The sequence below is a fragment of the Oncorhynchus masou genome, chromosome 9, assembly GCF_036934945.1.
Source record: "Oncorhynchus masou masou isolate Uvic2021 chromosome 9, UVic_Omas_1.1, whole genome shotgun sequence".
In the NCBI taxonomy this organism is placed as follows: Eukaryota; Metazoa; Chordata; class Actinopteri; order Salmoniformes; family Salmonidae; genus Oncorhynchus; species Oncorhynchus masou.
The window spans coordinates 78,411,374-78,436,555 of record NC_088220.1 but is presented as its reverse complement, the minus strand read 5'-3'; the positions used below and the strand labels follow the sequence as shown (position 1 = coordinate 78,436,555).

General features: G+C 43.7%; 1 protein-coding gene across 1 annotated transcript in view; it reads right to left on the bottom strand.

Moving 5' to 3' along the window:
• The window catches only part of LOC135546648 (guanylate cyclase soluble subunit alpha-2-like), a 62,887-nt gene that overhangs the window by 1,931 nt on the left and 35,774 nt on the right, over positions 1 to 25,182 (bottom strand). Inside the window, exons 5-8 of the mRNA XM_064975243.1 lie at positions 14,488 to 14,700; positions 14,028 to 14,300; positions 9,046 to 9,189; positions 678 to 832 (exon numbers count right to left, since the gene is read on the bottom strand). Of these exons, the coding sequence (XP_064831315.1) occupies positions 678 to 832; positions 9,046 to 9,189; positions 14,028 to 14,300; positions 14,488 to 14,700 (785 nt within the window). The remainder of the gene's footprint in view (positions 1 to 677; positions 833 to 9,045; positions 9,190 to 14,027; positions 14,301 to 14,487; positions 14,701 to 25,182) is intronic.

The following is a 25,182-nucleotide window of genomic DNA, read 5'->3' as shown; positions in this document are numbered from 1 at the left end:
ACACAAGCAAGCAATTACACAGTGTGTACATACGCTGAGTCCACAGAGATATTAGCAGAGAAGGCAGAACACACACTGGATTTATTAATCACCATTCACACACACACACACACAGGTTGGTTTTAATCTGCAACAATTAGCCCTCTGTGTCGTGCAAATAATTTGTGATTCTGAGAAGAGAACGTCCTTGACTGCAAAAATAGAGAGGTTTCCAAGGCAACGCTTTTGACTCACTGACTCACATAAGGGACACCATAGACAGGGAGAGAGGGGAAAAGAGAGATAAGAAGGAGAGGGAGAGAGGCAGAGAACACTATGATCAGTTCTCATCACAAAGTGCCTCCACAGGCAGCGTTTGACTCAACATCAGAGTCACTGTGTGTGTGTGTGTGTGTGTGTGTGTGTGTGAGTGTGTGTATGAGTGAGTGTGCTTGCGGGTGTGTGTTTATGACGTATCACAAATGCAGTGACTGGACGTGACTGTTTCTTACTCAAATGTCCTTAGAGACTGAAAGCTGCTCTATTGCCATTCATTCTCCCCCTCACACACACACACACACACACACACACACACACACACACACACACACACACACACACACTCACACACACACAAACCACACACACACACACACACACACACACACACAGACAGACACACACACAGGTGTACTCACCAGTATGTGGTTGGGCTGACATTGATGCATCGAGGGTGGCTCCCAGACTCAAACTTGCTGGCCAGTGTGACATTGTTGCCAAACAGACAGTACCTGGGCATCCTCACCCCAACCACCCCCGCCAACACTGAGCCTGTATGGATACCTATACGCAGCTGAAGGATGGAGAGACGGAGAGTAGAGGGAGAAGCAGAGAGAGATATCAGTTGAACACTGTTTCAGTAAAGGGCTGAGATGAACACTGTTGGACTTAGTAACATGACAAAACAGACATATACACTGAGTATAGTAAACACTAGGAACACCCCCCCCCCCTCTCTCAGAACTTCCTCAGTTTGTCGGGGCATGGACTCTACAAGGTGTTGAAAGCGTTCCACAGGGATGCTGGCCCATGTTGACTCCAATGCTTCCCACAGTTGTGTCAAGTTGACTGATGTCCTTTGGGTGGTGGACCATTCTTATTACACACAGGAACCTGTTGAGTGTGAAAAACCCAGCAGCGTTGCAGTTCTTGACTCAAACCGGTGTGCCTGGCACCTACTACCATACCCCGTTCAAAGGCACTTAAATATTTTGTCTTGCCCATTCACCCTCTGAATGACACACATACACAATCCATGTCTCAAGGCTTAAAAATCCTTCTTTAACCTGTCACCTCCCCTTCATCTACACTGATTGAAGAGGATTTAACAAGTAACATCAATAAGGGGTCATAGCTTTCACCTGGATCCACCTGGTCAGTCTGTGTCATGGAAAGAGCAGGTGTAATTATAAGTATATTATTATAGCTGGGATTTAAATTTGATCATCGCACTTCAAACACACTCCATTGTAGGTCTGACACACAACACACAAACACACATAATCTCTAATGATCCACTTCAGTATCTCATCTCCACGGTTACTAACGGCACTGAGCACATGCCAGCACACTAATGTGGGTAACCTTGGCAATGAGAGAGAGCGAGAGCAGAGAGAGAGTGAAGAGGTGGAGGAAGAGAGAGCGAGGAAAACGTGAGAGCAAAGGTGTGGTATAGAGATGGACAGATTGGTATTGGCTAGTTCTGATCACACTGTTATAGAGATGGACAGATTGGTATTGGCTAGTTCTGATCACACTGTTATAGAGATGGACAGATTGGTATTGGCTAGTTCTGATCACACTGTTATAGAGATGGACAGATTGGTATTGGCTAGTTCTGATCACACTGTTATAGAGATGGACAGATTGGTATTGGCTAGTTCTGATCACACTGTTATAGAGATGGACAGATTGGTATTGGCTAGTTCTGATCACACTGTTATAGAGATGGACAGATTGGTATTGGCTAGTTCTGATCACACTGTTATAGAGATGGACAGATTGGTATTGGCTAGTTCTGATCACACTGTTATAGAGATGGACAGATTGGTATTGGCTAGTTCTGATCACACTGTTATAGAGATGGACAGATTGGTATTGGCTAGTTCTGATCACACTGTTATAGAGATGGACAGATTGGTATTGGCTAGTTCTGATCACACTGCTACAGAGATGGACAGATTGGTATTGGCTAGTTCTGATCACACTGCTACAGAGATGGACAGATTGCCATATGTTATGAGGAAAGAGTGAGGGGAGATAGATAGAAAGAGATGGAGAAGTAGAGACAAGTTAATGTGTTGTACTTTGATCTTTCTCTCTTGTACAAATGGACCCCCTCTCCCCTCTCTGTTTCTCTGTCCCCCTCTCCCCTCTCTAGTTCTCTGTCCCCATCTCACCTCTCTGTTTCTCTGTCCCCCTCTCCCCTCTCTAGTTCTCTGTCCCCATCTCACCTCTCTGTTTCTCTGTCCCCCTCTCCCCTCTCTAGTTCTCTGTCCCCATCTCACCTCTCTGTTTCTCTGTCCCCCTCTCCCCTCTCTGTTTCTCTGTCCCCCTCTCCCCTCTCTGTTTCTCTGTCCCCCTCTCCCCTCTCTGTTTCTCTGTCCCCCTCTCCCCTCTCTGTTTCTCTGTTCCCCTCTCACCTCTCTAGTTCTCTGTCCCCCTCTCACCTCTCTAGTTCTCTGTCCCCCTCTCACCTCTGTTTCTCTGTCCCCCTCTCACCTCTCTAGTTCTCTGTCCCCCTCTCACCTCTGTTTCTCTGTCCCCCTCTCACCTCTGTTTCTCTGTCCCCATCTCACCTCTGTTTCTCTGTCCCCCTCTCCCCTCTCTGTTTCTCTGTCCCGCTCTCACCTCTCTAGATCTCTGTCCCCCTCTCCCCTCTCCCCTCTCTGTTTCTCTGTCCCCCTCTCCCCTCTCTGTTTCTCTGTCCCCCTCTCCCCTCTCTGTTTCTCTGTCCCCCTCTCCCCTCTCTGTTTCTCTGTCCCGCTCTCACCTCTCTAGATCTCTGTCCCCCTCTCCCCTCTCTGTTTCTCTGTCCCGCTCTCACCTCTCGAGTTCTCTGTCCCCCTCTCCCCTCTCTGTTTCTCTGTCCCGCTCTCACCTCTCTAGATCTCTGTCCCCCTCTCCCCTCTCCCCTCTCTGTTTCTCTGTCCCCCTCTCCCCTCTCTGTTTCTCTGTCCCCCTCTCCCCTCTCGAGTTCTCTGTCCCCCTCTCCCCTCTCTGTTTCTCTGTCCCGCTCTCACCTCTCTAGATCTCTGTCCCCCTCTCCCCTCTCTGTTTCTCTGTCCCCCTCTCCCCTCTCTGTTTCTCTGTCCCCCTCTCCCCTCTCGAGTTCTCTGTCCCCCTCTCCCCTCTCTAGTTCTCTGTCCCGCTCTCCCCTCTCTGTTTCTCTGTCCCCTTCTCTCCCCTCTCTAGTTCTCTGTCCCCCCTCTCCTACTTTATCCCCCCTCACTCTTCTGTGAGTCAGCACAGAGTCAGAACAGACCAATCAAAACACACTGCAGCTCTAAAGCAGCCAATCCCAACCGACAGCTGTGAGGTACATTGAACACGGTTCTCTAGACCATTGTGATGTTCTGTGTTCTGGAATATGTGATTTTAAAACAGTAATATGGGTCAAAACTATCTCTCTCTCTTTCTCTCCTCCTCCTCTCTCTTTCTCTCCTCCTCCTCTCTCTCCCTCTTCCCACCTCTCTCTTTCTCTCCTCCTCCTCTCTCTCCCTCTTCTCACCTCTCTCTCTTTCTCTCCTCCTCCTCTCTCTCCCCACCTCTCTCTCTTTCTCTCCTCCTCCTCTCTCTCCCTCTCCCCACCTCTCTCTCTTTCATAGACTCGTTTACATAACACAGTGGTATTGGCTAGTTGTGAACACGCTGACTGAAGAGCGTTTATCCGGTTGAAGTGGTTTGAACGTGCAGAGCATCTCTCCTCTTTTCCTCAGAGCAAGGGAGCAAAGAATGAGAGAGAGAGAGAGAGAGAGAAAGAGAGAGACAGAGAGAGAGAGAGAGAGAGAGAAAGAAAGAGGGAGAGAGAGAGAGAGAGAAAGAGAGAGAGAGACAGAGAAAGAAAGAGGGAGAGAGAGAGAGAGAAAGAAAGAGGGAAAGAGAGAGACAGAGAGAGACAGAGGGAGAGAGAGAAAGAAAGAGGGAAAGAGAGACAGAGAGAGAGAGAGAAAGAAAGAGGGAAAGAGAGAGACAGAGAGAGAGAGAAAGAAAGAGGGAGAGAGAGAGAGACCGATAGACAGCGTGACAGAGAACAGGGCTACAGGGCATAGCTATGCCAGTCTATTTATGTAACAATGGCCAGTGAATTAATCACAACTATAGGCCACAAACACAAACAAGCACAGACACACACGAGACACGCGCACACATACACACAGACGCATAGCTACACGCATTTACATACACACACACACACACACACACACACACACACACACACACACACACACAAACACTCACACACACAGACGCATAGCTACACACATTTGCACACACATGCACACACACCAGACACATGCCCTCAGGTGCACAGACTGATATGCATGGCCACACGCATGCACACACACACGCAACATTATAATTGTGTAGTTGCCGTTTTTAAGGACAAAAGGACTCTCTTTCTCTCTCTCTGAAATGTCGTCTTCGCTGGGCATCAGAGTTAGAATGAATAGAGAGATAAACGATGCAGCTCTACAGACAGACAGATAGTTTAAACAGTGTTCCTTCTAGACAACCAGCAGAGCTCTCCTTCAGAAGCCTGGTTTGAGCCAGGACAAACAGCACATTCAGAAAATATTCAAACCCCTTGACATTTTCCACACTTTGTTACGTTACAGCCTTATTTTAAATTGGATTTCCCTCATCAATCTACACACAATATTCCATAATGACAAATGAAAAACAGGTTTTATAAATTTGTGTAAATATATTAAAAATAAAAAGGGTCTGAATACATATTTATATAAGGTGCATCCTGTTTTCATCATCACCCTTGAGATGTTTCTACAACATGATTGGAGTCCACATGTGGTAAATTCAATTGATTGGACATGAATTGGAAAGGCACACATCTGTCTATATAAGGTCCCACAGTTGACAGTGCATGTCAGAGCAAAAACAAAGCCATGAGCTCGAAGGAATTGTCCGTAGAGCTCCGAGACAACATGGTGTTGAGGCATGAATCTGGGGAAGGGTACACAAACATGAAGCATTGAAGGTCCCCAAGAACACAGTGGCCTCCATCATTCTTAAATGGAAGAAGTTTGGAACCACCAAGACTCTTCCCAGAGCTGGCTGCCCGGCCAAACTGCGCAATCGGTGGAGAAGGGCCTTGGTCAGAGAGGTGACCAAGAACCCAATGGTCACTCTGACAGATCTCCAGAGTTCTTCTGTGGAGATGGGAGAACCTTCCAGAAGGACAACCATCTCTGCAGCACTCCACCAATCAGACCTTTATGGTAGAGTGGCCAGACGGAAGCCACTCCTCAGTCAAAAGGCACATGCCAGCCCGCTTGGAGTTTGCCACAAGGCACCTAAATACTCTCAGACCCTGAGTACAAGATTCTCTGGTCTGATGAAACCAGAATGAAACTCTTTAACCTGAATGCCGAGCATCACGTCTGGAGGAAACCTGGCACCATCCCTATGGTGAAGCATGGTAGTGGCAGCATCATGCTGTGTGGATCTTTTTCAGCTGCAGGGACTGGATCAGGATCGAGGGAAAGATGAACGAAGCAAAGTACAGAGAGATCCTTGATGAAAACCTGCTCCAGAGTGCTCACAACCTCAGACTGGGGCAAAGGTTCACCTTCCAACAGGACAATGACCCTAAGCACACAGCCAAGACAATGCAGGAGTGAGCCTGGACTTTATCCCGATTTTACATCTCTGTAGAGACCTGAAAATAGTTGTGCAGCGACGCTCCCCATCCAACCTGACAGAGCTTGAGAGGATCTGGAGAGAAGAATGGGAGAAACTCCCCAAATACAGGTGTGCCAAGCTTGTAGTGTCATACCTAAGAAGAGTGGAGGCTGTAATCGCTGCCAAAGGTGCTTCAACAAAGTACTGAGTAAAGGGTCTGAATACCTATGTAAATGTGATATTTCAGTACTTTATTCATTTATTTTTCAAAAACATCTGAAAAACTATCTTTGCTTTGTTATAATGGGGTATTGTGTATAGATTGATGAGGGGGGGGACTATTTAATCCATTTCAGAATAAGGCTATAATGTAACGAAATGTCGAAAAGTCAAGGGGTCTGCATACTTTCCGAATGCACTGTATCCAGCTCACCATATAGCTACATACAGTCCCGACCAAAATTATTGGCACCCTTCGTAAAGATGAGCACAAAATACAGCATTAATAAATAATATAAATAATGAGCTGTATTGTGTGGTCAAAAGTGCTAAATTATATTGTTTTATACAAACACAATTGCTCTAGAAAAATATTTTGTTTAAACAAAGAATACTATTTTTCTCAAAAACATAGGGGCTCAAATAATTGAAACCTCATTTTTCTGTGAGTAATTGTGCTGGTATAAAATAATATCATTTCCCCATGTTCAGTATATCTATAATTTATTTTATACACTCTTTTTTACTCATCTCTATTAAGGGTGCCAATAATTTCGGTCGTGACTGTACATGTGATCCCCAGCACCCTTGTTGTCATGCCGATAGACAGAGACAGAGATTCTGTGAGGTTGGTTATTTTTATTGCTGGTTGCCATAAATAGAACGTCTAGGTTGAAGCACCCCCCCCCCTCTACACACACACACACACCCACACACACACCACACACACACACGCACACACACACACACCATGTTGTGTATTGTCAGTGTTGACTCTGACAGCTGGATGTAACCGAAAAGAGCCTCTACCTATGGAGATGTGAGGAAGATAGACTGCCTGAACGTGACCTTCTCTGCAACGTAACACAATACAACCCAACACAAAGCTCATGTATTTCCTGTAACACATTAAAACAACAGCGTAACAGAAACAACCGGCATTAATTAGCCAAAAACAGCCCCTGCTGCAATGTCACGATTCTCTCATCACCATGGCGACTGCATACTACGCATTCCCATGTTCTATCCATCACGTGACGACCGGTGTGTCGGCAAAAAGTCAATTACACACATTATTATGCACACGGACATCCACAAACACTCATTTATTGTACACACACAAAAACACAAAGCCATTGTAGTGTCGGCCCGTGTGTGTGTGTGTGTGCATGCCGTGTGCTCCCTTCCTTGTGAAGACACGTTTCATCTCATCGTCAGTAAAGGGGAAGATGAGAGGGGCTCCATTGTCAGCATCTACAGCTGGTTAAGAACTTCCTTCCCAATGGGCCACGACGATTATAACACACACACATCTGGGACTGTCAGCCAGCCAATGTGACGAAGCAACTAGCACAACACAGCTAGCACAACACAGCTAGCATGACACAAAACAACACAGCTAGCACAACACAGCAAGCACAACACAACACAGCTAGCACAACACAGCTAGCACAACACAACACAGCAAGCACAACACAGCTAGCACAACACAACACAGCAAGCACAACACAACACAGCTAGCACAACACAACATAGCAAGCACAACAAGCACAACACAACACAGCTAGCACAACACAACACAGCAAGCACAACACAACACAGCTAGCACAACACAACACAGCTAGCACAACACAACACAGCAAGCACAACACAGCTAGCACAACACAACACAGCAAGCACAACACAACACAGCTAGCACAACACAACATAGCAAGCACAACAAGCACAACACAACACAGCTAGCACAACACAACACAGCAAGCACAACACAACACAGCTAGCACAACACAACACAACACAACACAGCTAGCACAACACAGCTAGCACAACACAACACAGCTAGCACAACACAACACAGCTAGACCAACAAAGCACAATCTAGCACAACATAACATAACACAGCTAGCACAACATAATACAACACAGCTAGCACAACACATCACAACACAGCTAGCACAACACAGCACAACTAGCACAACACAACACAGCTAGCACAACGCAACACAGCTAGACCAACAAAGCACAATCTAGTACAACATAACACAACACAGCTAGCACAACATAATACAACAAAGCTAGCACAACACAACACAGCTAGCACAACACATCACAACACAGCTAACACAACATAATACAACACAGCTAGCACAACACATCACAACACAGCTAGCACAACACATCACAACACAGCTAGCACAACATATCACAACACATCACAACACAGCTAGCACAACACATCACAACACAGCTAGCACAACACATCACAACACAGCTAGCACAACACAGCTAGCACAACACATCACAACACAGCTAGCACAACACATCACAACACAGCACAACACAACACAGCACAACACAGCTAGCACAACACATCACAACACAGCTAGCACAACACATCACAACACAGCTAGCACAACACATCACAACACAGCTAGCACAACACAGCTAGCACAACATAATACAACACAGCTAGCACAACACATCACAACACAGCTAGCACAACACATCACAACACAGCTAGCACAACACATCACAACACAGCTAGCACAACACAGCTAGCACAACACAGCTAGCACATCCTCTCACTACCATATTTGGTGGTAAGAAAACTTTCTCAATGGATGTTTCAGCTCTATAGCCCCTGTGACATGTCTGGGTTACCCCTTCTGTCTGTGGCACAGCACAGCACCGCACTGATAAACTGATAGATGCTTTAAATTCCAGGTGTAAACCACATATACATTTGAATGAGAAGAGAGACAGACAGTAGGAGGAGAGGGTAGAAAGAAAGAAAGAAAGAAAGAAAGAAAGAAAGAGGAAGTGAGGAAAAAGAGAAGGAGTGAAAAGGGAGATAGAGAAGATGACAGAAAAAGAGAGTGAGGGAGAAATAGCCCATCCCCTCTCAAGTGCCAAGCGAAGACTCACCTTGATGGACTTGCCGTCCGGCGTTAACACCTCCTCTGACAGCTCCATCATCTTCAGGGCCATGAGTGCGATTGGCTTGGCATGGCTGTCAATCTTCCGGTGGAGCCCGCCCGCAACACAGTAGGCGTCTCCTATAGTCTCAATCTATATGGGGATTGGAGAAGAGTCCATGAAGCCATGACGATTTCATTTGATTTGATACTTAACCAATTTAAATATTTTCATAACATTTATCCTGACAGGGTTATTGGCAGAATTAAAATAAACACTCAGACAAGCTGTACCTGACGACAAGAAACACAACTCTCATTGTCTTCCAGTCACAGTCATTTATCCAGATTAACCATGACAATGGGAACATATGGGACTCCTCTCTCCCCCTCCTCACATAGAGCAGGAAAAGAGTGGGGGAGAGGAGAAAGTGGAGACGAGAGGAAATAGAAGTAGAAAGAGAGAAGGAGAAGAGTCAAGTAAAGAAGTAGAAGGTTGAGGAGAAAGGAAAGGAAGAGTAAGAAAAGCTGTTGTATCTGTGCTGACTCAAACCCTGGCGAAGGACGAGAGCTGATGTAGTGCTAGATGGATGGAGGGATGGATAGAGAGCTGATGTAGTGCTAGATGGATGGAGGGATGGATAGAGAGCTGATGTAGTGCTAGATGGATGGAGGGATGGATAGAGAGTTGATGTAGTGCTAGATGGATGGAGGGATGGATATAGAGCTGATGTAGTGCTAGATGGATGGAGGGATGGATAGAGAGCTGATGTAGTGCTAGATGGATGGAGGGATGGATAGAGAGCTGATGTAGTGCTAGATGGATGGAGGGATGGATAGAGAGCTGATGTAGTGCTAGATGGATGGAGGGATGGATAGAGAGCTGATGTAGTGCTAGATGGATGGAGGGATGTATAGAGAGCTGATGTAGTGCTAGATGGATGGAGGGATGGATATAGAGCTGATGTAGTGCTAGATGGATGGAGGGATGGATAGAGAGCTGATGTAGTGCTAGATGGATGGAGGGATGGATAGAGAGCTGATGTAGTGCTAGATGGATGGAGGGATGGATAGAGAGTTGATGTAGTGCTAGATGGATGGAGGGATGGATAGAGAGCTGATGTCGTGCTAGATGGATGGAGGGATAGATAGAGAGCTGATGTAGTGCTAGATAGATGGAGGGATGGATAGAGAGCTGATGTAGTGCTAGATGGATGGAGGGATGGATAGAGAGTTGATGTAGTGCTAGATGGATGGAGGGATGGATAGAGAGCTGATGTAGTGCTAGATGGATGGAGGGATGGATAGAGAGTTGATGTAGTGCTAGATGGATGGAGGGATGGATAGAGAGTTGATGTAGTGCTAGATGGATGGAGGGATGGATAGAGAGCTGATGTAGTGCTAGATGGATGGAGGGATGGATAGAGAGCTGATGTAGTGCTAGATGGATAGAGGGAGTGATGGTTGTTAATGGACGCACTGGGCCTTGTTGTAATACCACTCTGTCAGGCAGCCAGTATTGACACAATGTTGTTAAGCACTGTTGCATTAGCCATTAATCAGTGTGTTTTTCCACCCGATACATATGCACTCACGCACACACACAGTGCTGATATAAAACACAACTTGATTGATTCTTGTATTTACCCACGGCAGCACCATTACTCAATTGCACTATACCTCTCCTATGTGGACAGATGACACATATCTGGGTTGGAGTCAATTCAGCATTTCTGAATTTAATCCAATTCAAACAATGAATTTCAATTTAACTTCAATTGGCCACACTCCACAGGAAGCATAATTTAAATTTAATTTGATTTGAGTCAACTGAGACGTGTAACATGAAAATCTCATTCATTTGAGAAATCTACCACTTATTAATACAACGAATACACATACCGTTTGAAATATGTGTCACGTTCTTACCTTAGTTCCTTTGTTTGGTCTTTGTTTTAGTATGGTCAGGGCGTGAGTTGGGTGGGTTGTCTTTTATTATGTCTTTGTTTTAGTGTGATCAGGGCGTGAGTTGGGTGGGTTGTCTTTTATTATGCCTTTGTTTTAGTATGGTCAGGGCGTGAGTTGTGTGGGTTGTCTTTTATTATGTCTTTGTTTTAGTGTGGTCAGGGCGTGAGTTGGGGTGGGTTGTCTTTTATTATGTCTTTGTTTTAGTGTGATCAGGGCGTGAGTTGGGTGGGTTGTCTTTTATTATGCCTTTGTTTTAGTATGGTCAGGGCGTGAGTTGTGTGGGTTGTCTTTTATTATGTCTTTGTTTTAGTGTGATCAGGGCATGAGTTGGGTGGGTTGTCTTTTATTATGTCTTTGTTTTAGTGTGGTCAGGGCATGAGTTGGGTGGGTTGTCTTTTATTATGTCTTTGTTTTAGTATGGTCAGGGCGTGAGTTGGGTGGGTTGTCTTTTATTATGTCTTTGTTTTAGTATGGTCAGGGCGTGAGTTGGGTGGGTTGTCTTTTATTATGTCTTTTTATTTTAGTATGGTCAGGGTGTGAGTTGGGTGGGCAGTTATTTTTCTATGATTTGGTATTTCTGTGTTTGGCCTGGTATGGTTCTCAATCAAAGGCAGCTGTCAATCGTTGTCCCTGATTGAGAACCATACTTAGGTAGCCTGTTTTCACGCTTGAGTTGTGGGTGATTATTTTCTGTTCTGTGTTTTGCTTCACTGTTCAGGACTGTTCATTTTGTCATTTTATTGTTTTTGTTCAGTGTTCAGTATTCTCATTAAAACAATATGGACACTAACCACTAACAATATGGACACTAACCACTAACCACACTAACCACTAACAATATGGACACTAACCACTAACAATATGGACACTAACCACTAACCACACTAACCACTAACAATATGGACACTAACCACTAACAATATGGACACTAGCCACTAACAATATGGACACTAACCACTAACCACACTAACTGTTACAATATGAGTTTTATTTTAACTCAAATATGTCAAAAAGTTTGATCTCATGCGTTATGGGAAAACATTTTGTTTCTGATATTTAAAAACATTTAAGGGAGTTGGTCCAGCGTGGTTAGTGGTCCTCCCATCCTTCCTACTACTCCTCGTCAGAGGAGGAAGAAGACCGTTACAATATGAGTTTTATTTTAACTCAAATATGTCAAAACGTTTGATCTCATTCGTTATGGGAAAAAAAAATTGTTTCTGATATTTAAAAACATTTAAGGGAGTTATGAATTATTTATGACAACCCACAACATGATCTTAGAGTATTTCTAGACCACTAATTATTTTTTACTGTTTTAGGATAATGAGTTTTAAAGATGAAATGTTTCAATCTAATGCTAAATGGTATTGGTAATCAAGTCAAAATAAACATTGCTATGGTGATGTGTAGAAAAAATAAGGCATTTGAAATTCATTTAATTAAATTCTACTTCCTTTAATTTTAATGCTATCTAAATTCTGCTTCCTGTGGGGTGTGGCCAATTCAAATTCAATTCAAATACAATAATTGAAATGGAATTAAAGAGCAATTCGTAACTCAATTCAGAATCGACCCAAACCCTGAAACATATAACAACAAGCATGTACTGTACAGTTTGTGACGTGCAAACAGGTGTGTTCCTACCCTATACACATCTAGGATTCCACACTGGTAGTGAAACAGGTGTGTTCCTACCCTATACACATCTAGGATTCCACACTGGTAGTGAAACAGGTGTGTTCCTACCCTATACACATCTAGGATTCCACACTGGTAGTGAAACAGGTGTGTTCCTACCCTATATACATCTAGGATTCCACACTGGTAGTGAAACAGGTGTGTTCCTACCCTATACACATCTAGGATTCCACACTGGTAGTGAAACAGGTGTGTTCCTACCCTATATACATCTAGGATTCCACACTGGTAGTGAAACAGGTGTATTCCTACCCTATACACATCTAAGATTCCACACTGGTAGTGAAACAGGTGTGTTCCTACCCTATACACATCTAGGATTCCACACTGGTAGTGAAACAGGTGTGTTCCTACCCTATACACATCTAGGATTCCACACTGGTAGTGAAACAGGTGTGTTCCTACCTTATACACATCTAGGATTCCACACTGGTAGTGAAACAGGTGTGTTCCTACCCTATACACATCTAGGATTCCACACTGGTAGTGAAACAGGTGTGTTCCTACCCTATATACATCTAGGATTCCACACTGGTAGTGAAACAGGTGTATTCCTACCCTATACACATCTAAGATACCACACTGGTAGTGAAACAGGTGTGTTCCTACTCTATACACATCTAGGATTCCACACTGGTAGTGAAACAGGTGTGTTCCCACCTTATACACATCTAGGATTCCACACTGGTAGTGAAACAGGTGTGTTCCTACCTTATACACATCTAGGATTCCACACTGGTAGTGAAACAGGTGTGTTCCCACCTTATTCACATCTAGGATTCCACACTGGTAGTGAAACAGGTGTATTCCTACCTTATACACATCTAGGATTCCACACTGGTAGTGAAACAGGTGTGTCCCTACCCTATATACATCTAGGATTCCACACTGGTAGTGAAACAGGTGTGTCCCTACCCTATACACATCTAGGATTCCACACTGGTAGTGAAACAGGTGTGTTCCTACCTAATACACATCTAGGATTCCACACTGGTAGTGAAACAGGTGTGTTCCCACCTTATATACATCTAGGATTCCACACTGGTAGTGAAACAGGTGTGTTCCCACATTATTCACATCTAGGATTCCACACTGGTAGTGAAACAGGTGTGTTCCTACCTTATACACATCTAGGATTCCACACTGGTAGTGAAACAGGTGTTTTCCCACCTTATTCACATCTAGGATTCCACACTGGTAGTGAAACAGGTGTGTTCCTACCTTATACACATCTAGGATTCCACACTGGTCGTGAAACAGGTGTATTCCCACCTTATACACATCTAGGATTCCACACTGGTCGTGAAACAGGTGTATTCCTACCTTATACACATCTAGGATTCCACACTGGTAGTCGAAGCGTGTGTAGAGCTCGTTGAGCATGCTGATGACCTGCATGGGGGTACACTGGGCACACACTGCCGTGAAGCCCACGATGTCAGAGAACAGCATGGTGACATCATCAAACTTCCTGGCGGGGACAGACTCCCCCTGCCACAGCTTCTGGGCCACGTCACCAGGAAAGATAGAGTAGAGAAGGTCTACTGTCCTCCTCTTCTCCTCTTCTAGAGCTTGGTGTGTCTTTTCTAGAGTTGCCTGGGGAAGAGCACAGGGATAGAAATACAATTAGTAGAATGGGGATGATGGAGTAGAGGTTTAGTGACCAACGCAATGAATGTCTACGTGTCAGAATAATGAGTATGAGCACACGTGTATGTGTGTGTGACCGTGTGTGTGCACTTGTGTGTTTGTGTGTGCATATTGCATGTGTGTTTGACTGTACCTTGAGTTTGTCCATCCTGTTCTTGAGGCCGTCCTGTGCCTTGGCCTGCTGTCCCACCAGTATGACATCACGCGTGGCGTCGTGGATGGGGATGTCTGACAGGTAGAGGCCCCTGCCCATCAGCTCCTCCAGCTTGTCCACCCGGGGGGAACCCAGGAACATCAGAGTAGAGGATTCTGGGACATGAATCATCTGACCCTTCACCTCCATCACCTGGAAAAGAGAGAGAAAGCGAGAGAAAGAGAGAGAGAGAGAGAGAGAGAGAGAGAGAGAGAGAGAGAGAGAGAGAGAAGAGAGAGAGAGAGAGAGACAGAGAGAGAGAGAGAGAGAGAGAGAGAGAGAGAGAGAGAGAGAGAGAGAGAGAGAGAGAGAGAGAGAGAGAGAGAGAAAGAGAGAGAGAGAGAGAGAGAGAGAGAGAGAGAGAGAGAGAAGAGAGAGAGAGAGAGAGAGAGAGAGAGAGAAAGAGAGAGAGAGAGAGAGAGAGGAGAGAAAGAGAGAGGGAGAGAGAGAAAGAGAGAGAAAGATATACACCTTACACACACTAATTAATAAACACGTCCACCAAAAAAAAGAGGGCAAAATCTTTGCTTGCTTTATTGACTTTAAAAAAGCATTTGATTCGATTTGGCACGAAGGGCTATTCTACAAAATTCTACAAAGTGGGCTTGGTGGTAAGGTATATGACTTAATAAAATGTATGTACACAGAAAACAAGTGTGCAATAAAAATCAAAAACCAAAGAACAGAATTTTTTTCACAATGTCGAGGTGTGAGACAAGGCTGCAGTTTGAGTCCAAATCTTTTCAACATTTATATCAATGAATTAGCAGACATGTTGGACCAATCTCCAGCCCCAGGACTCACACTATTTGACACAGAGGTAAAATACCTGCTATATGCTGATGACTTGGTACTTCTATCACCAACCAAAGAAGGTCTTCAACAGAAAAGTAATATTCTGGAGCAATATTGCCATAATTGGGCCCTGGCAGTAAATTTCCAAAAAACTAAAATCATGATTTTCCAAAAAAAAAACAGATGTCAGAAACACAAATATAAATTCACCCTGAACAACACCTTAATTGAACACACAAAAAATTACACCTATCTTGGTCTGACCATATCAGCATCGGGAAACTTTAATATGGCAGTGAATATACTCAAAGAAAAAGCCCGCAGAGCAATGTATGCAATAAAAATGAAATTATTCAAAATCAACATCCCAATTAGAATTTGGACTAAAATATTTGACAGTGTAATCCTACCAATAGCTCTTTATGGAAGTGAGGTTTGGGGGCCACTCAATAAACTGGACTTTAAAATGTGGGACAAACATCCAATTGAAGCCCTACATGCAGAATTCTGTCGGAAAATCCTACAAGTCCAGAGAAATACACCAACTAATGCATGTAGGGCAGAATTGGGCCGTTTTCCAGTAATAATGAAAATACAGAAAAGATCATTAAAATTTTGGCTACATCTGAATTCAAGTCCAAATTCAAGTCTGCAATTTAAATCACTTCAAACCCAAGAGCTGAGCCCAGAAACGAGCCCTCTCAGTCAGCTGGTGTTGGACCTCACCAACCAAGCTGACACCAGCACTGCTTCAAAAGAAAGAATTCTAATAAGCAAAATCATGAACCAATCAAAGGAATCATATTTACAACATTGGAAAAATGAAACAAAATCCCAAAGCCGACTAAATTGCTATCTGACCCTAAACAGAGAATATGAATTGGCTGATTATCTTTACTCTGTCAGAGATACGAAGCAGAGACAGATCCTTACCAAGTACAGGCCGAGTGACCACCGATTGGCAATAGAAACCGGCAGACATAAAAAGACATGGCTACCCAAAGAGGAGCGTGTATGTGGTCACTGCATAACAGGGGAGGTAGAGACAGAGATGCACTTTCTCCTTTACTGTGATAAATATTCCTCACAAAGAGATTCATTATTCACAGAAATTACTAAACATATTCCAAATTTTTACAAATTGAACCCAGAGGAAAAACTAAGAATACTCATGGGCGAAGGAGCAATGGCTCCTCTTGCAGCCAAATATGTATTTTCCTGCCATAGCCTGAGGGACACTGAATAATAACATCTGCATAGTAAGCAGTAACTTAATTGTTATTGCTATTATTGTTATTACTGTAATTATTATTATTATTGTATTTAATTTTGTATTATTATTTACTACACTTTTATATTTTATATTTGCTATCATTTAGAAATGTGTTACAATGTATATTGTATACCTTGTTGCTTTGGCAATATTGACACAATGTTTTTCATGCCAATAAAGCAGTTTGAATTTGAATTTGAAAAAAAAGAGAGAGAGAGAGAGAGAAAGAGAGAGAGAGAGAAAGAGAGAAAGAGAGAGAGAGAGAGAGAGAGAGAGAGAGAGAGAGAGAGAAAGAGAGAGAGAGAGAGAGAGAGAGAGGGAGAGAGAGGGGGTATGGGGCAGAAGACAGGGTGAGGGGTTATTCATGCGATAAAGAGATCAATGGAATGCAGACTGTGGGGAAAACAGAGCCTTCAGAAAGTATTCACCCTCCTTGATTTTGTTGTGTTACAAAGTGAGATTAAAATTGATTTCATTGTCCTTTTGTTGTCAATGATCTACACAAAATACTCTAATGTCAAAGTGGAAGAAAAATGTGAAAAATTCAACACTACTATATGTTGATTAGATAAGTATTCAACCTCCTGAGTCAATACATGTTAGAATGACCTTTCGCAGCATTGACACCTTTCGGGGTACAGTCTCGGAGAGTGATCCACACCTGGATTGTGCAACATTTGCCAATTATTCTTTTCAGAAATGTTCAACCTCTGTAAAATTGGTTGTTGCTAAACAACCATTTTCAAGTCTAGCCATACATTTTCCAGAAGATTTAAGTCAAAACGGTAAGTCAGCCCCTCGGGAACATTCACTATCTTCTTGGTAAGAAACTCCAGTGTAGATTTGGCCTTGTGTTTCAGGTTATCCTCTAGGATTTTGCCTGTGCTTATCTCTATTACGTCACTTTTTAATCAGGAAAATCTCCTAGTCCTTAACGATTACAAGCATACACATAACATGATGCAGCCACCACTATGCTTGAAAATATGGAGAGTCGTACTCAGTCGTGTTGTATTGAATTTGCCACAAACATAAAGTGAATTGCTTTGCCACATTTTTTGCAGTATCATTTTAGTGCCTTTGTTGAAAGCAGGAAACGTGTTTTGGAATATTGTTTATTCTGCACAGGCTTCCTTCTTTTCCCTCTGTCAATGAGGTTAGTATTGTGGAGTAACTACAATGTTGTGGAGCCATCCTTAGTTTTCTCTTGTCACAGCCATTAAACTCTGTAACTGTTTTAATGTCACTCTTTGCCTCATGGTGAAATCCCTGAGCGGTTTCCTTCCTCTCCGTTAACTGAGTTTGAAAGGACGCCTGTTTCTTTGTAGTGACTGGGTGTATTGATACACCATCCAAAGTGTAATGAATAACTTCACCAGGCTCAAAGGGATATTGAATGTCAGCTTTTATTTATTTTACCCCATCTACCAATAGATCTACCAATGTGAGGCGTTGGAAAACCTCCCTCTGATTCAGAGGGGTTTGGTTAAATGCGGAAGACACATTTCAGTTGAATTAATTCAGTTGTGCAACTGCTCAAGTGTCCCCATCTCCCTCTCCCTGGTCTTTGTGGTTGAATCTGTGCTTGTAATTCACTGCTCGACTGAGGGACCCCACAGATAATTGTATAGTTTGAGTACAGAGATGAGGTAGTCATTCAAAAAACATGTTAAACACTATTATTGCAGACAGAATGAGTCCATGCAACTTATTATGTGACTTGTTAAGCACATTTTAACTCCAGAACCTATCTATGCTTGCCATAACAAAGGGGTTGAATATTTAGTAACTCAAGACATTTCAGCTTTTCATTTATTATTAATTTGAAAAAACAAAATTTTAAAACCATAATTATGAAATGTGTGTTGGCGAGTGACAAAAAATGGAAATGTAATCCATTTCAAATTCAGGCTGTAACACAACAAAATGAAGGGGCGTGAATACATTCTGGAGGCCCTGTAGAAGAAGGAAGGCGCCATTGGCATCAACTGGCCCACAACGTGGTTACTGAAATCCGATTGGACTACATTGGGCTGTTTTCGCTGTATAATTATTATTATTATTATATAAATATATATTTTAAAGCTGGTAGCATAGCTAGCCAAACAGAAATTGGTGGTGGTAGTTTAAGTCATTTTTAAGTGTAATGCACTTGATTGCTGAAGATGACGTCCATTGACATCCATATAGGCATTATACTCCGATGTTTACCTCAACGTAGTGTGAAATACACATATAAACAGTAGGTTAAATTTAGGATCATGTTGATGGGCGGCAATGTAGAGATTCTGGATCTATCCCCCAAGGTGGGACACGTGGCGTTTCCATGACCTGATCTATAAACACAACCATAGAAATACTATTCAGAAACGTTAAGAGGAGGTTGTAGTCAAAACACAACAATGTTTTCAGAAGAACCTAATCCCCTTTACATTGGGATGTACTGCTGCACATTCCAACATCATCTAGGCAACAAATGAGATGTCCTTCACCCATTCTCCAAAACACAGCAGTTCAAGAGAACACTGGCCCTGCGGTAGTAAATCCAGCTGAAGCCTATAAACAATACAGGATTAAATTGAAATGTGTTCAGGGTTGAAAACATCTCTCTGGCTCTCAGCTGACTGAAAAAAGTCAGGTTAGTCTGCTACTGTATCTTCGGTTGCGGTTCTGATGGAATACCAGAACATAGGAACAACATCCTCACCCAAGACGAATAACCAAACAATTAAGGGTTTACCCACCCCCTGAGTTTACACACAAGTACAATGGTGGCACTTTGACCAGAAGTGAAAGCTACATATTGTTATTTTAACCTGGGGAAGCCAGGTCTCTCTCAAGTTCCAGGCCTGGTTTAAGATCCAAGCATATTCTCTCTCTCTCTCTGTTTCTCTCTTCCCCTCAGTTTCTCTCTCTCTCTCGCTCTCTCTCTCTCTCTCTCTGTTTCTCTCTTCCCCTCAGTTTCTCTCTCTCTCTCTCTCTCTCTCTCTCTCTCTCTCTCTCTCTCTGTTTCTCTCTTCCCCTCAGTTTCTCTCTCTCTCTCTCTCTCTCTGTTTCTCTCTTCCCCTCAGTTTCTCTCTCTCGCTCTCTCTCTCTCTTTCTCTCTTCCCCTCAGTTTCTCTCTCTCTCTCTCTGTTTCTCTCTTCCCCTCGGTTTCTCTCTCTCTCTCTTCTCTCTCTCTCTCTCTCTCTCTCTCTCTCTCTCCCTCGGTTTTTCTCTTTCCCTTGGTTTCTCTCCCTCCCTCGGTTTCTCTCTCTCCCTCAGTTTCTCTCCCTTCCTCGGTTTCTCTCTCTCTCTCCCCCTCGGTTTTTCTCTCTCTCTCCCCCTCGGTTTTTCTCTTTCTCTCCCCTCGGTTTTTCTCTCTCTCTCCCCCTCGGTTTCTCTCTCCCCCTGGTGTCAGATAGATTATTCTGCCTGTGAGCCCACTGCAGCCCACTGCAGCCCACTGCAGGCTGATTTATTTATAGAACCCTCTCCTAGCTATGCATTATGCATATAACCTACATATACAGTGAGCTAACAAACACACTACCGACATATAGTCTACAGAGAGACAGAGCACTGCACACACACTGAGCTACAGAAAGTAGACACACACACACACACACAATGAGCTACAGAAAGTAGACACATACACACGCACACACACACACACTATATACAGTCGCAGTGTGTATTGTGGGAGGATTTGAACAGCTGTCTTCTGTGGTTGTGGCGGGGAGAGTGGGAGGAGTCACACTGTTGACACACTAATAGGAATCTCCATGGAGACGACAGGAACACCAGGAACGCTGGCACTCCAGAAAACCAAGCGACTGTATCTCGGAAAAATACCCTCAAACTTAACAGAACGCTCATACACAAAAACACACACACATTCATATACACATACATACAAGTATGCATGCATAGACACACACACAATTACACACACAACCACTAATACACACACAAATGCACCGATCTACGTATGTAGAGTACTCTACCTATATGTAACATGTAGAGTATGCACACTCACTCACAAGCAAACGATTGTGCTAACTTACACACACACACACACACACACACACACACACGCACACACACACACACGCACACGCACACGCACACGCACACACACACACACACCAGAGGCTGTTCTGCTGGTCTTGTTTTGCGACTCCCTGCTTTAACACAGTTCCTTCCTGTTTCCATCTCTCTCATCAGTACAGACTGATTTCCACTCTCAGTAACACACAGCAGTAACACACAGACCACAGAGGACCACAGCCCCACTCTCAACCAGAAGACAGAGAAAGAGAGCAGAGAGAGAGAAAGGGAGAGAGAATGAGAGATAGACAGGGAAAGTGAGAGAGAAAAGGAGAGGTGGGTAGAGAGGGAGAAACAACAGAGAGAGGGAGAAAGTGGGGATTTAAGCAGACTGGCATGTAAACAGACTTGTTTGCAAAGAAGCACTGAGCACAAGTCAATGAGTCACACACACACACACATGCACACATACATTGCACGCAGGCCATGCACATACATGGTATCTCCCTGTATACTAACTCAGATCTATTGAAAGATCATGTGAGACCTCTAGGCCAACCGGTGCTCAGACACTAATCTCTCCTCTAGTCCAACTCGGCTGGTGTCTGGCACGTTACGCCTTTGATTTCTCTGTTGATCTGTTATTGTCGATGCTGTTTTACATGACAAGGCTATGTGTGTGTCAGTGTGCGCTGCCTGTGTGTGTTTGTGTGCGTGCGAACAAGTGTGTGTGTGTGTGTGTGTGTGTGTGTGTGTGTGTGCGTGTGCGTGCGTGCGTGTGTGTGTGTGTGTGAGATTAGCGAACCTTTGATCCGATGCCCCATTCAACACTGTTGTTTTACTGTTTGTTGTTCAGGAGAACAAGATAGGAGGCTTTGAAAGTCACTGCTCTCCCTTACTCTCTGGGTCATAATGAAAGTCACTGCTCTCCCTTACTCTCTGGGTCATAATGAAAGTCACTGCTCTCCCTTACTCTCTGGGTCATAATGAAAGTCACTGCTCTCCCTTACTCTCTGGGTCATAATGAAAGTCACTGCTCTCCCTTACTCTCTGGGTCATAATGAAAGTCACTGCTCTCCCTTACTCTCTGGGTCATAATGAAAGTCACTGCTCTCCCTTACTCTCTGGGTCATAATGAAAGTCACTGCTCTACCTTACTCTCTGGGTCATAATGTAAGTCACTGCTCTCCCTTACTCTCTGGGTCATAATGAAAGTCACTGCTCTCCCTTACTCTCTGGGTCATAATGAAAGTCACTGCTCTCCCTTACTCTCTGGGTCATAATGAAAGTCACTGCTCTCCCTTACTCTCTGGGTCATAATGAAAGTCACTGCTCTCCTCTTACTCTCTGGGTCATAATGAAAGTCACTGCTCTCCCTTACTCTCTGGGTCATAATGAAAGTCACTGCTCTCCCTTACTCTCTGGGTCATAATGAAAGTCACTGCTCTCCCTTACTCTCTGGGTCATAATGAAAGTCACTGCTCTCCCTTACTCTCTGGGTCATAATGAAAGTCACTGCTCTCCCTTACTCTCTGGGTCATAATGAAAGTCACTGCTCCCTTACTCTCTGGGTCATAATGAAAGTCACTGCTCTCCCTTACTCTCTGGGTCATAATGAAAGTCACTGCTCTCCCTTACTCTCTGGGTCATAATGAAAGTCACTGCTCTCCCTTACACTCTGGGTCATTTTGAAAGTCACTGCTCTCCCTTACTCTCTGGGTCATAATGAAAGTCACTGCTCTCCCTTACTCTCTGGGTCTTAATTACACTACAGAGAGTGGAGAGGATGACCCTATGACACCAGTGATGAAAACAGGTTCATGATGTACGTGCTCTTAAGGTTACACAGTAACAAGCTGCACAAATTCAAACTGACGATAGTAGTTGGAGAAGATGGATTACTGTGGGTGGGGTGGGGTGGGGTGTTCTGGTTAGGTAAAGCGAATAATACTTAAAAAAATACATTATTTAACCTTTATTTAACCAGGCAAGTCAGTTAAGAACAAATTCGTATTTACAATGACAGCCTACCAAAAGGCAAAAGGCCTCCTACAGGGAAGAGGGCTGGGATTAAAAAGAAAAATATAGTACAAAACACACATCACGACAAGAGAGAAACCACAACACTGCATAAAGAGAGACCAGGACAAAACTTGGTACAAACATTATTGGGCAGGATGGGAAGGGGTGATATACTGGTTAGAAGGTGAAGACAGGGGTTTGGAGTGAAGGAGCTGCAGACAGAGGAGGACTGTAAGGTGCTGGGTAGATGAGTACGGGCCTGACGGCGTGCCAATAAGATGTCTCCTCTGTGTGCAGAAAGGTGTACACACACACAGCTGGAGGGCTCCCAGGATCAGTGTGTGTGTGTGTGTGTGTGTGTGTGTGTGTGTGTGTGTGTGTGTGTGTGTGTGTGTGTGTGTGTGTGTGTGTGTGTGTGTGTGTGTGTGTGTGTGTGTGTGTGTGAGAGAGAGAGAGAGAGAGAAGGGGGGGTTAAAGGAGTAAAGGAAAAGGAGAGTGAGACATTGGTACCACAGACAGAGAAGAGAGGGACAAAGAGAGAGAGGGAGAGAAAGAGAGAGAAAGAGAGAGAGGGAAAGAGAGAGGGAAAGAGAGAGAGAAAAAAACAATGAGAGAAGAAGCGAGAGAGAGAGAGAGAGAGAGAGAGAGAGGGAGAGAGAGAGAGGGGGAGAGAGAGAGAGAGAGAGAGAGAGGGAGAGAGAGAGAGAGAGAGAGAGAGAGGGAGAGAGGAGAGAGAGAGAGAGAGAGGGAGAGGAGAGAGAGAGAGAGGGAGGGAGAGAGAGAGAGGAGAGAGGAGGGAGAGAGAGGGAGAGAGAGAGAGGGAGGAGAGAGAGAGAGAGAGGGGGAGAGAGAGAGAGAGAGAGAGAGAGAGAGAGGGAGAGAGAGAGAGAGAGAGAGAGAGAGAGAGAGAGAGAGAGAGAGAGAGAGAGAGAGAGAGAGAGAAAACAACGAGAGAGAAGAAGAGAGAGAGAGAGAGGGAGAGAGAGAGAGAGGGAAAGAGAACGAGAGAGAAGAAGAGAGAGAGAAGAGAGAGAGAGAGAGAGAGAGGGAGGTAGTCAAGGCAAGAAGGGCCTTTATGCCATCAAAAGGAACATAAAATTCGACATACCAATTCGGATTAGAGGTCGACCGATTAATCAGAATGGCCGATTAATTGGGTCCGATTTCAAGTTTTCATAACAATCGGAAATCGGCATTTTTGGACACTGATTTGGTCGATCTTATTATTTTATATATTTTTTTTAATTACACCTTTATTCAATCTTCAATTTAACTAGGAAAGTCAGTTAATAACACATTCTTATTTTCAATGACGACCGAGGAACAGTGGGTTAACTGCCTTGTTAGGGGGAAAACGGCAGATTTTTACCTTGTCAACTCGGGGATTCAATGTTGCAACCTTACAGTTAACTAGTCCAACGCTCTAACCACCTGATTGCATTGCACTCCACAAGGAGCCTGCCTGTTAAGTGAATGCAGTAAGCCAAGGTAAGTTGCTAGCTAGCATTAAACTTATCTTATAAAAATCAATCAATCAATCATAATCACTAGTTAACTACACATGGTTGATGATATTAGTAGTTTATCTAGCGTGTCCTGCGTTGCATATAATCGATGCGGTGCGCATTCGTGAAAAAGGACTGTCGTTGCTCCAACGTGTAACTAACCATAAACATCAATGCCTACCTTAAAATCAATACAAAGAAGTATATATCTTAAAACCTGCATATTTAGCTAAAAGAAAGCCAGGTTAGTAGGCAATATTAACCAGGTGAAATTGTGTCACTTCTCTTGCATTCATTGCACGCAGAATCAGTGTATATGCAACATTTTGGGCCGCCTAATTTGCCAGAATTTTACGAAATTATGACATAACATTGAAGGTTGTGCAATGTAACAGGAATATTTAAACTGATGGATGCCACCTGTTAGATAAAATACGGAACGGTTCCATATTTCACTGAAAGAATAAATGTCTTGTTTTCGAGATGATAGTTTCCGGATTCGACCATTTTAATGACCTAAGGCTCGTATTTCTGTTTGTTATTATGTTATCATTAAGTCTATGATTTGATAGAGCAGTCTGACTGAGTGGTGGTAGGCACCAGCAGGCTCGTAAGCATTCATTCAAACAGCACTTTCGTGTGTTTTGTCAGCAGCTCTTCACAATGCTTCAAGCATCGGCCTATTAATCGGTATCGGCTTTTTTTGGTCCTCCAATAATCGGTATCGGCGCTGAAAAATCATAATCGGTCGACCTCTAAGGATGTGTCTAAAAATACTTGAATCAGTTATAGAACACGTTGACCTTTATGGTTGTGAGGTCTGGGGTCCGCTCACCAACCAAGAATTCACACAATGGGACAAACACCAAATAAATACTCTGCATGCAGGATTCTGCAAAAATATCCTCAGTGTAAAATGTAAAACACCAAATAATGCAAGCAGAGCAGAATTTGTCCGATATCAGCTAATTATCAAAATCCAGAAAAGAGACGTCAAATTCTACAACCACC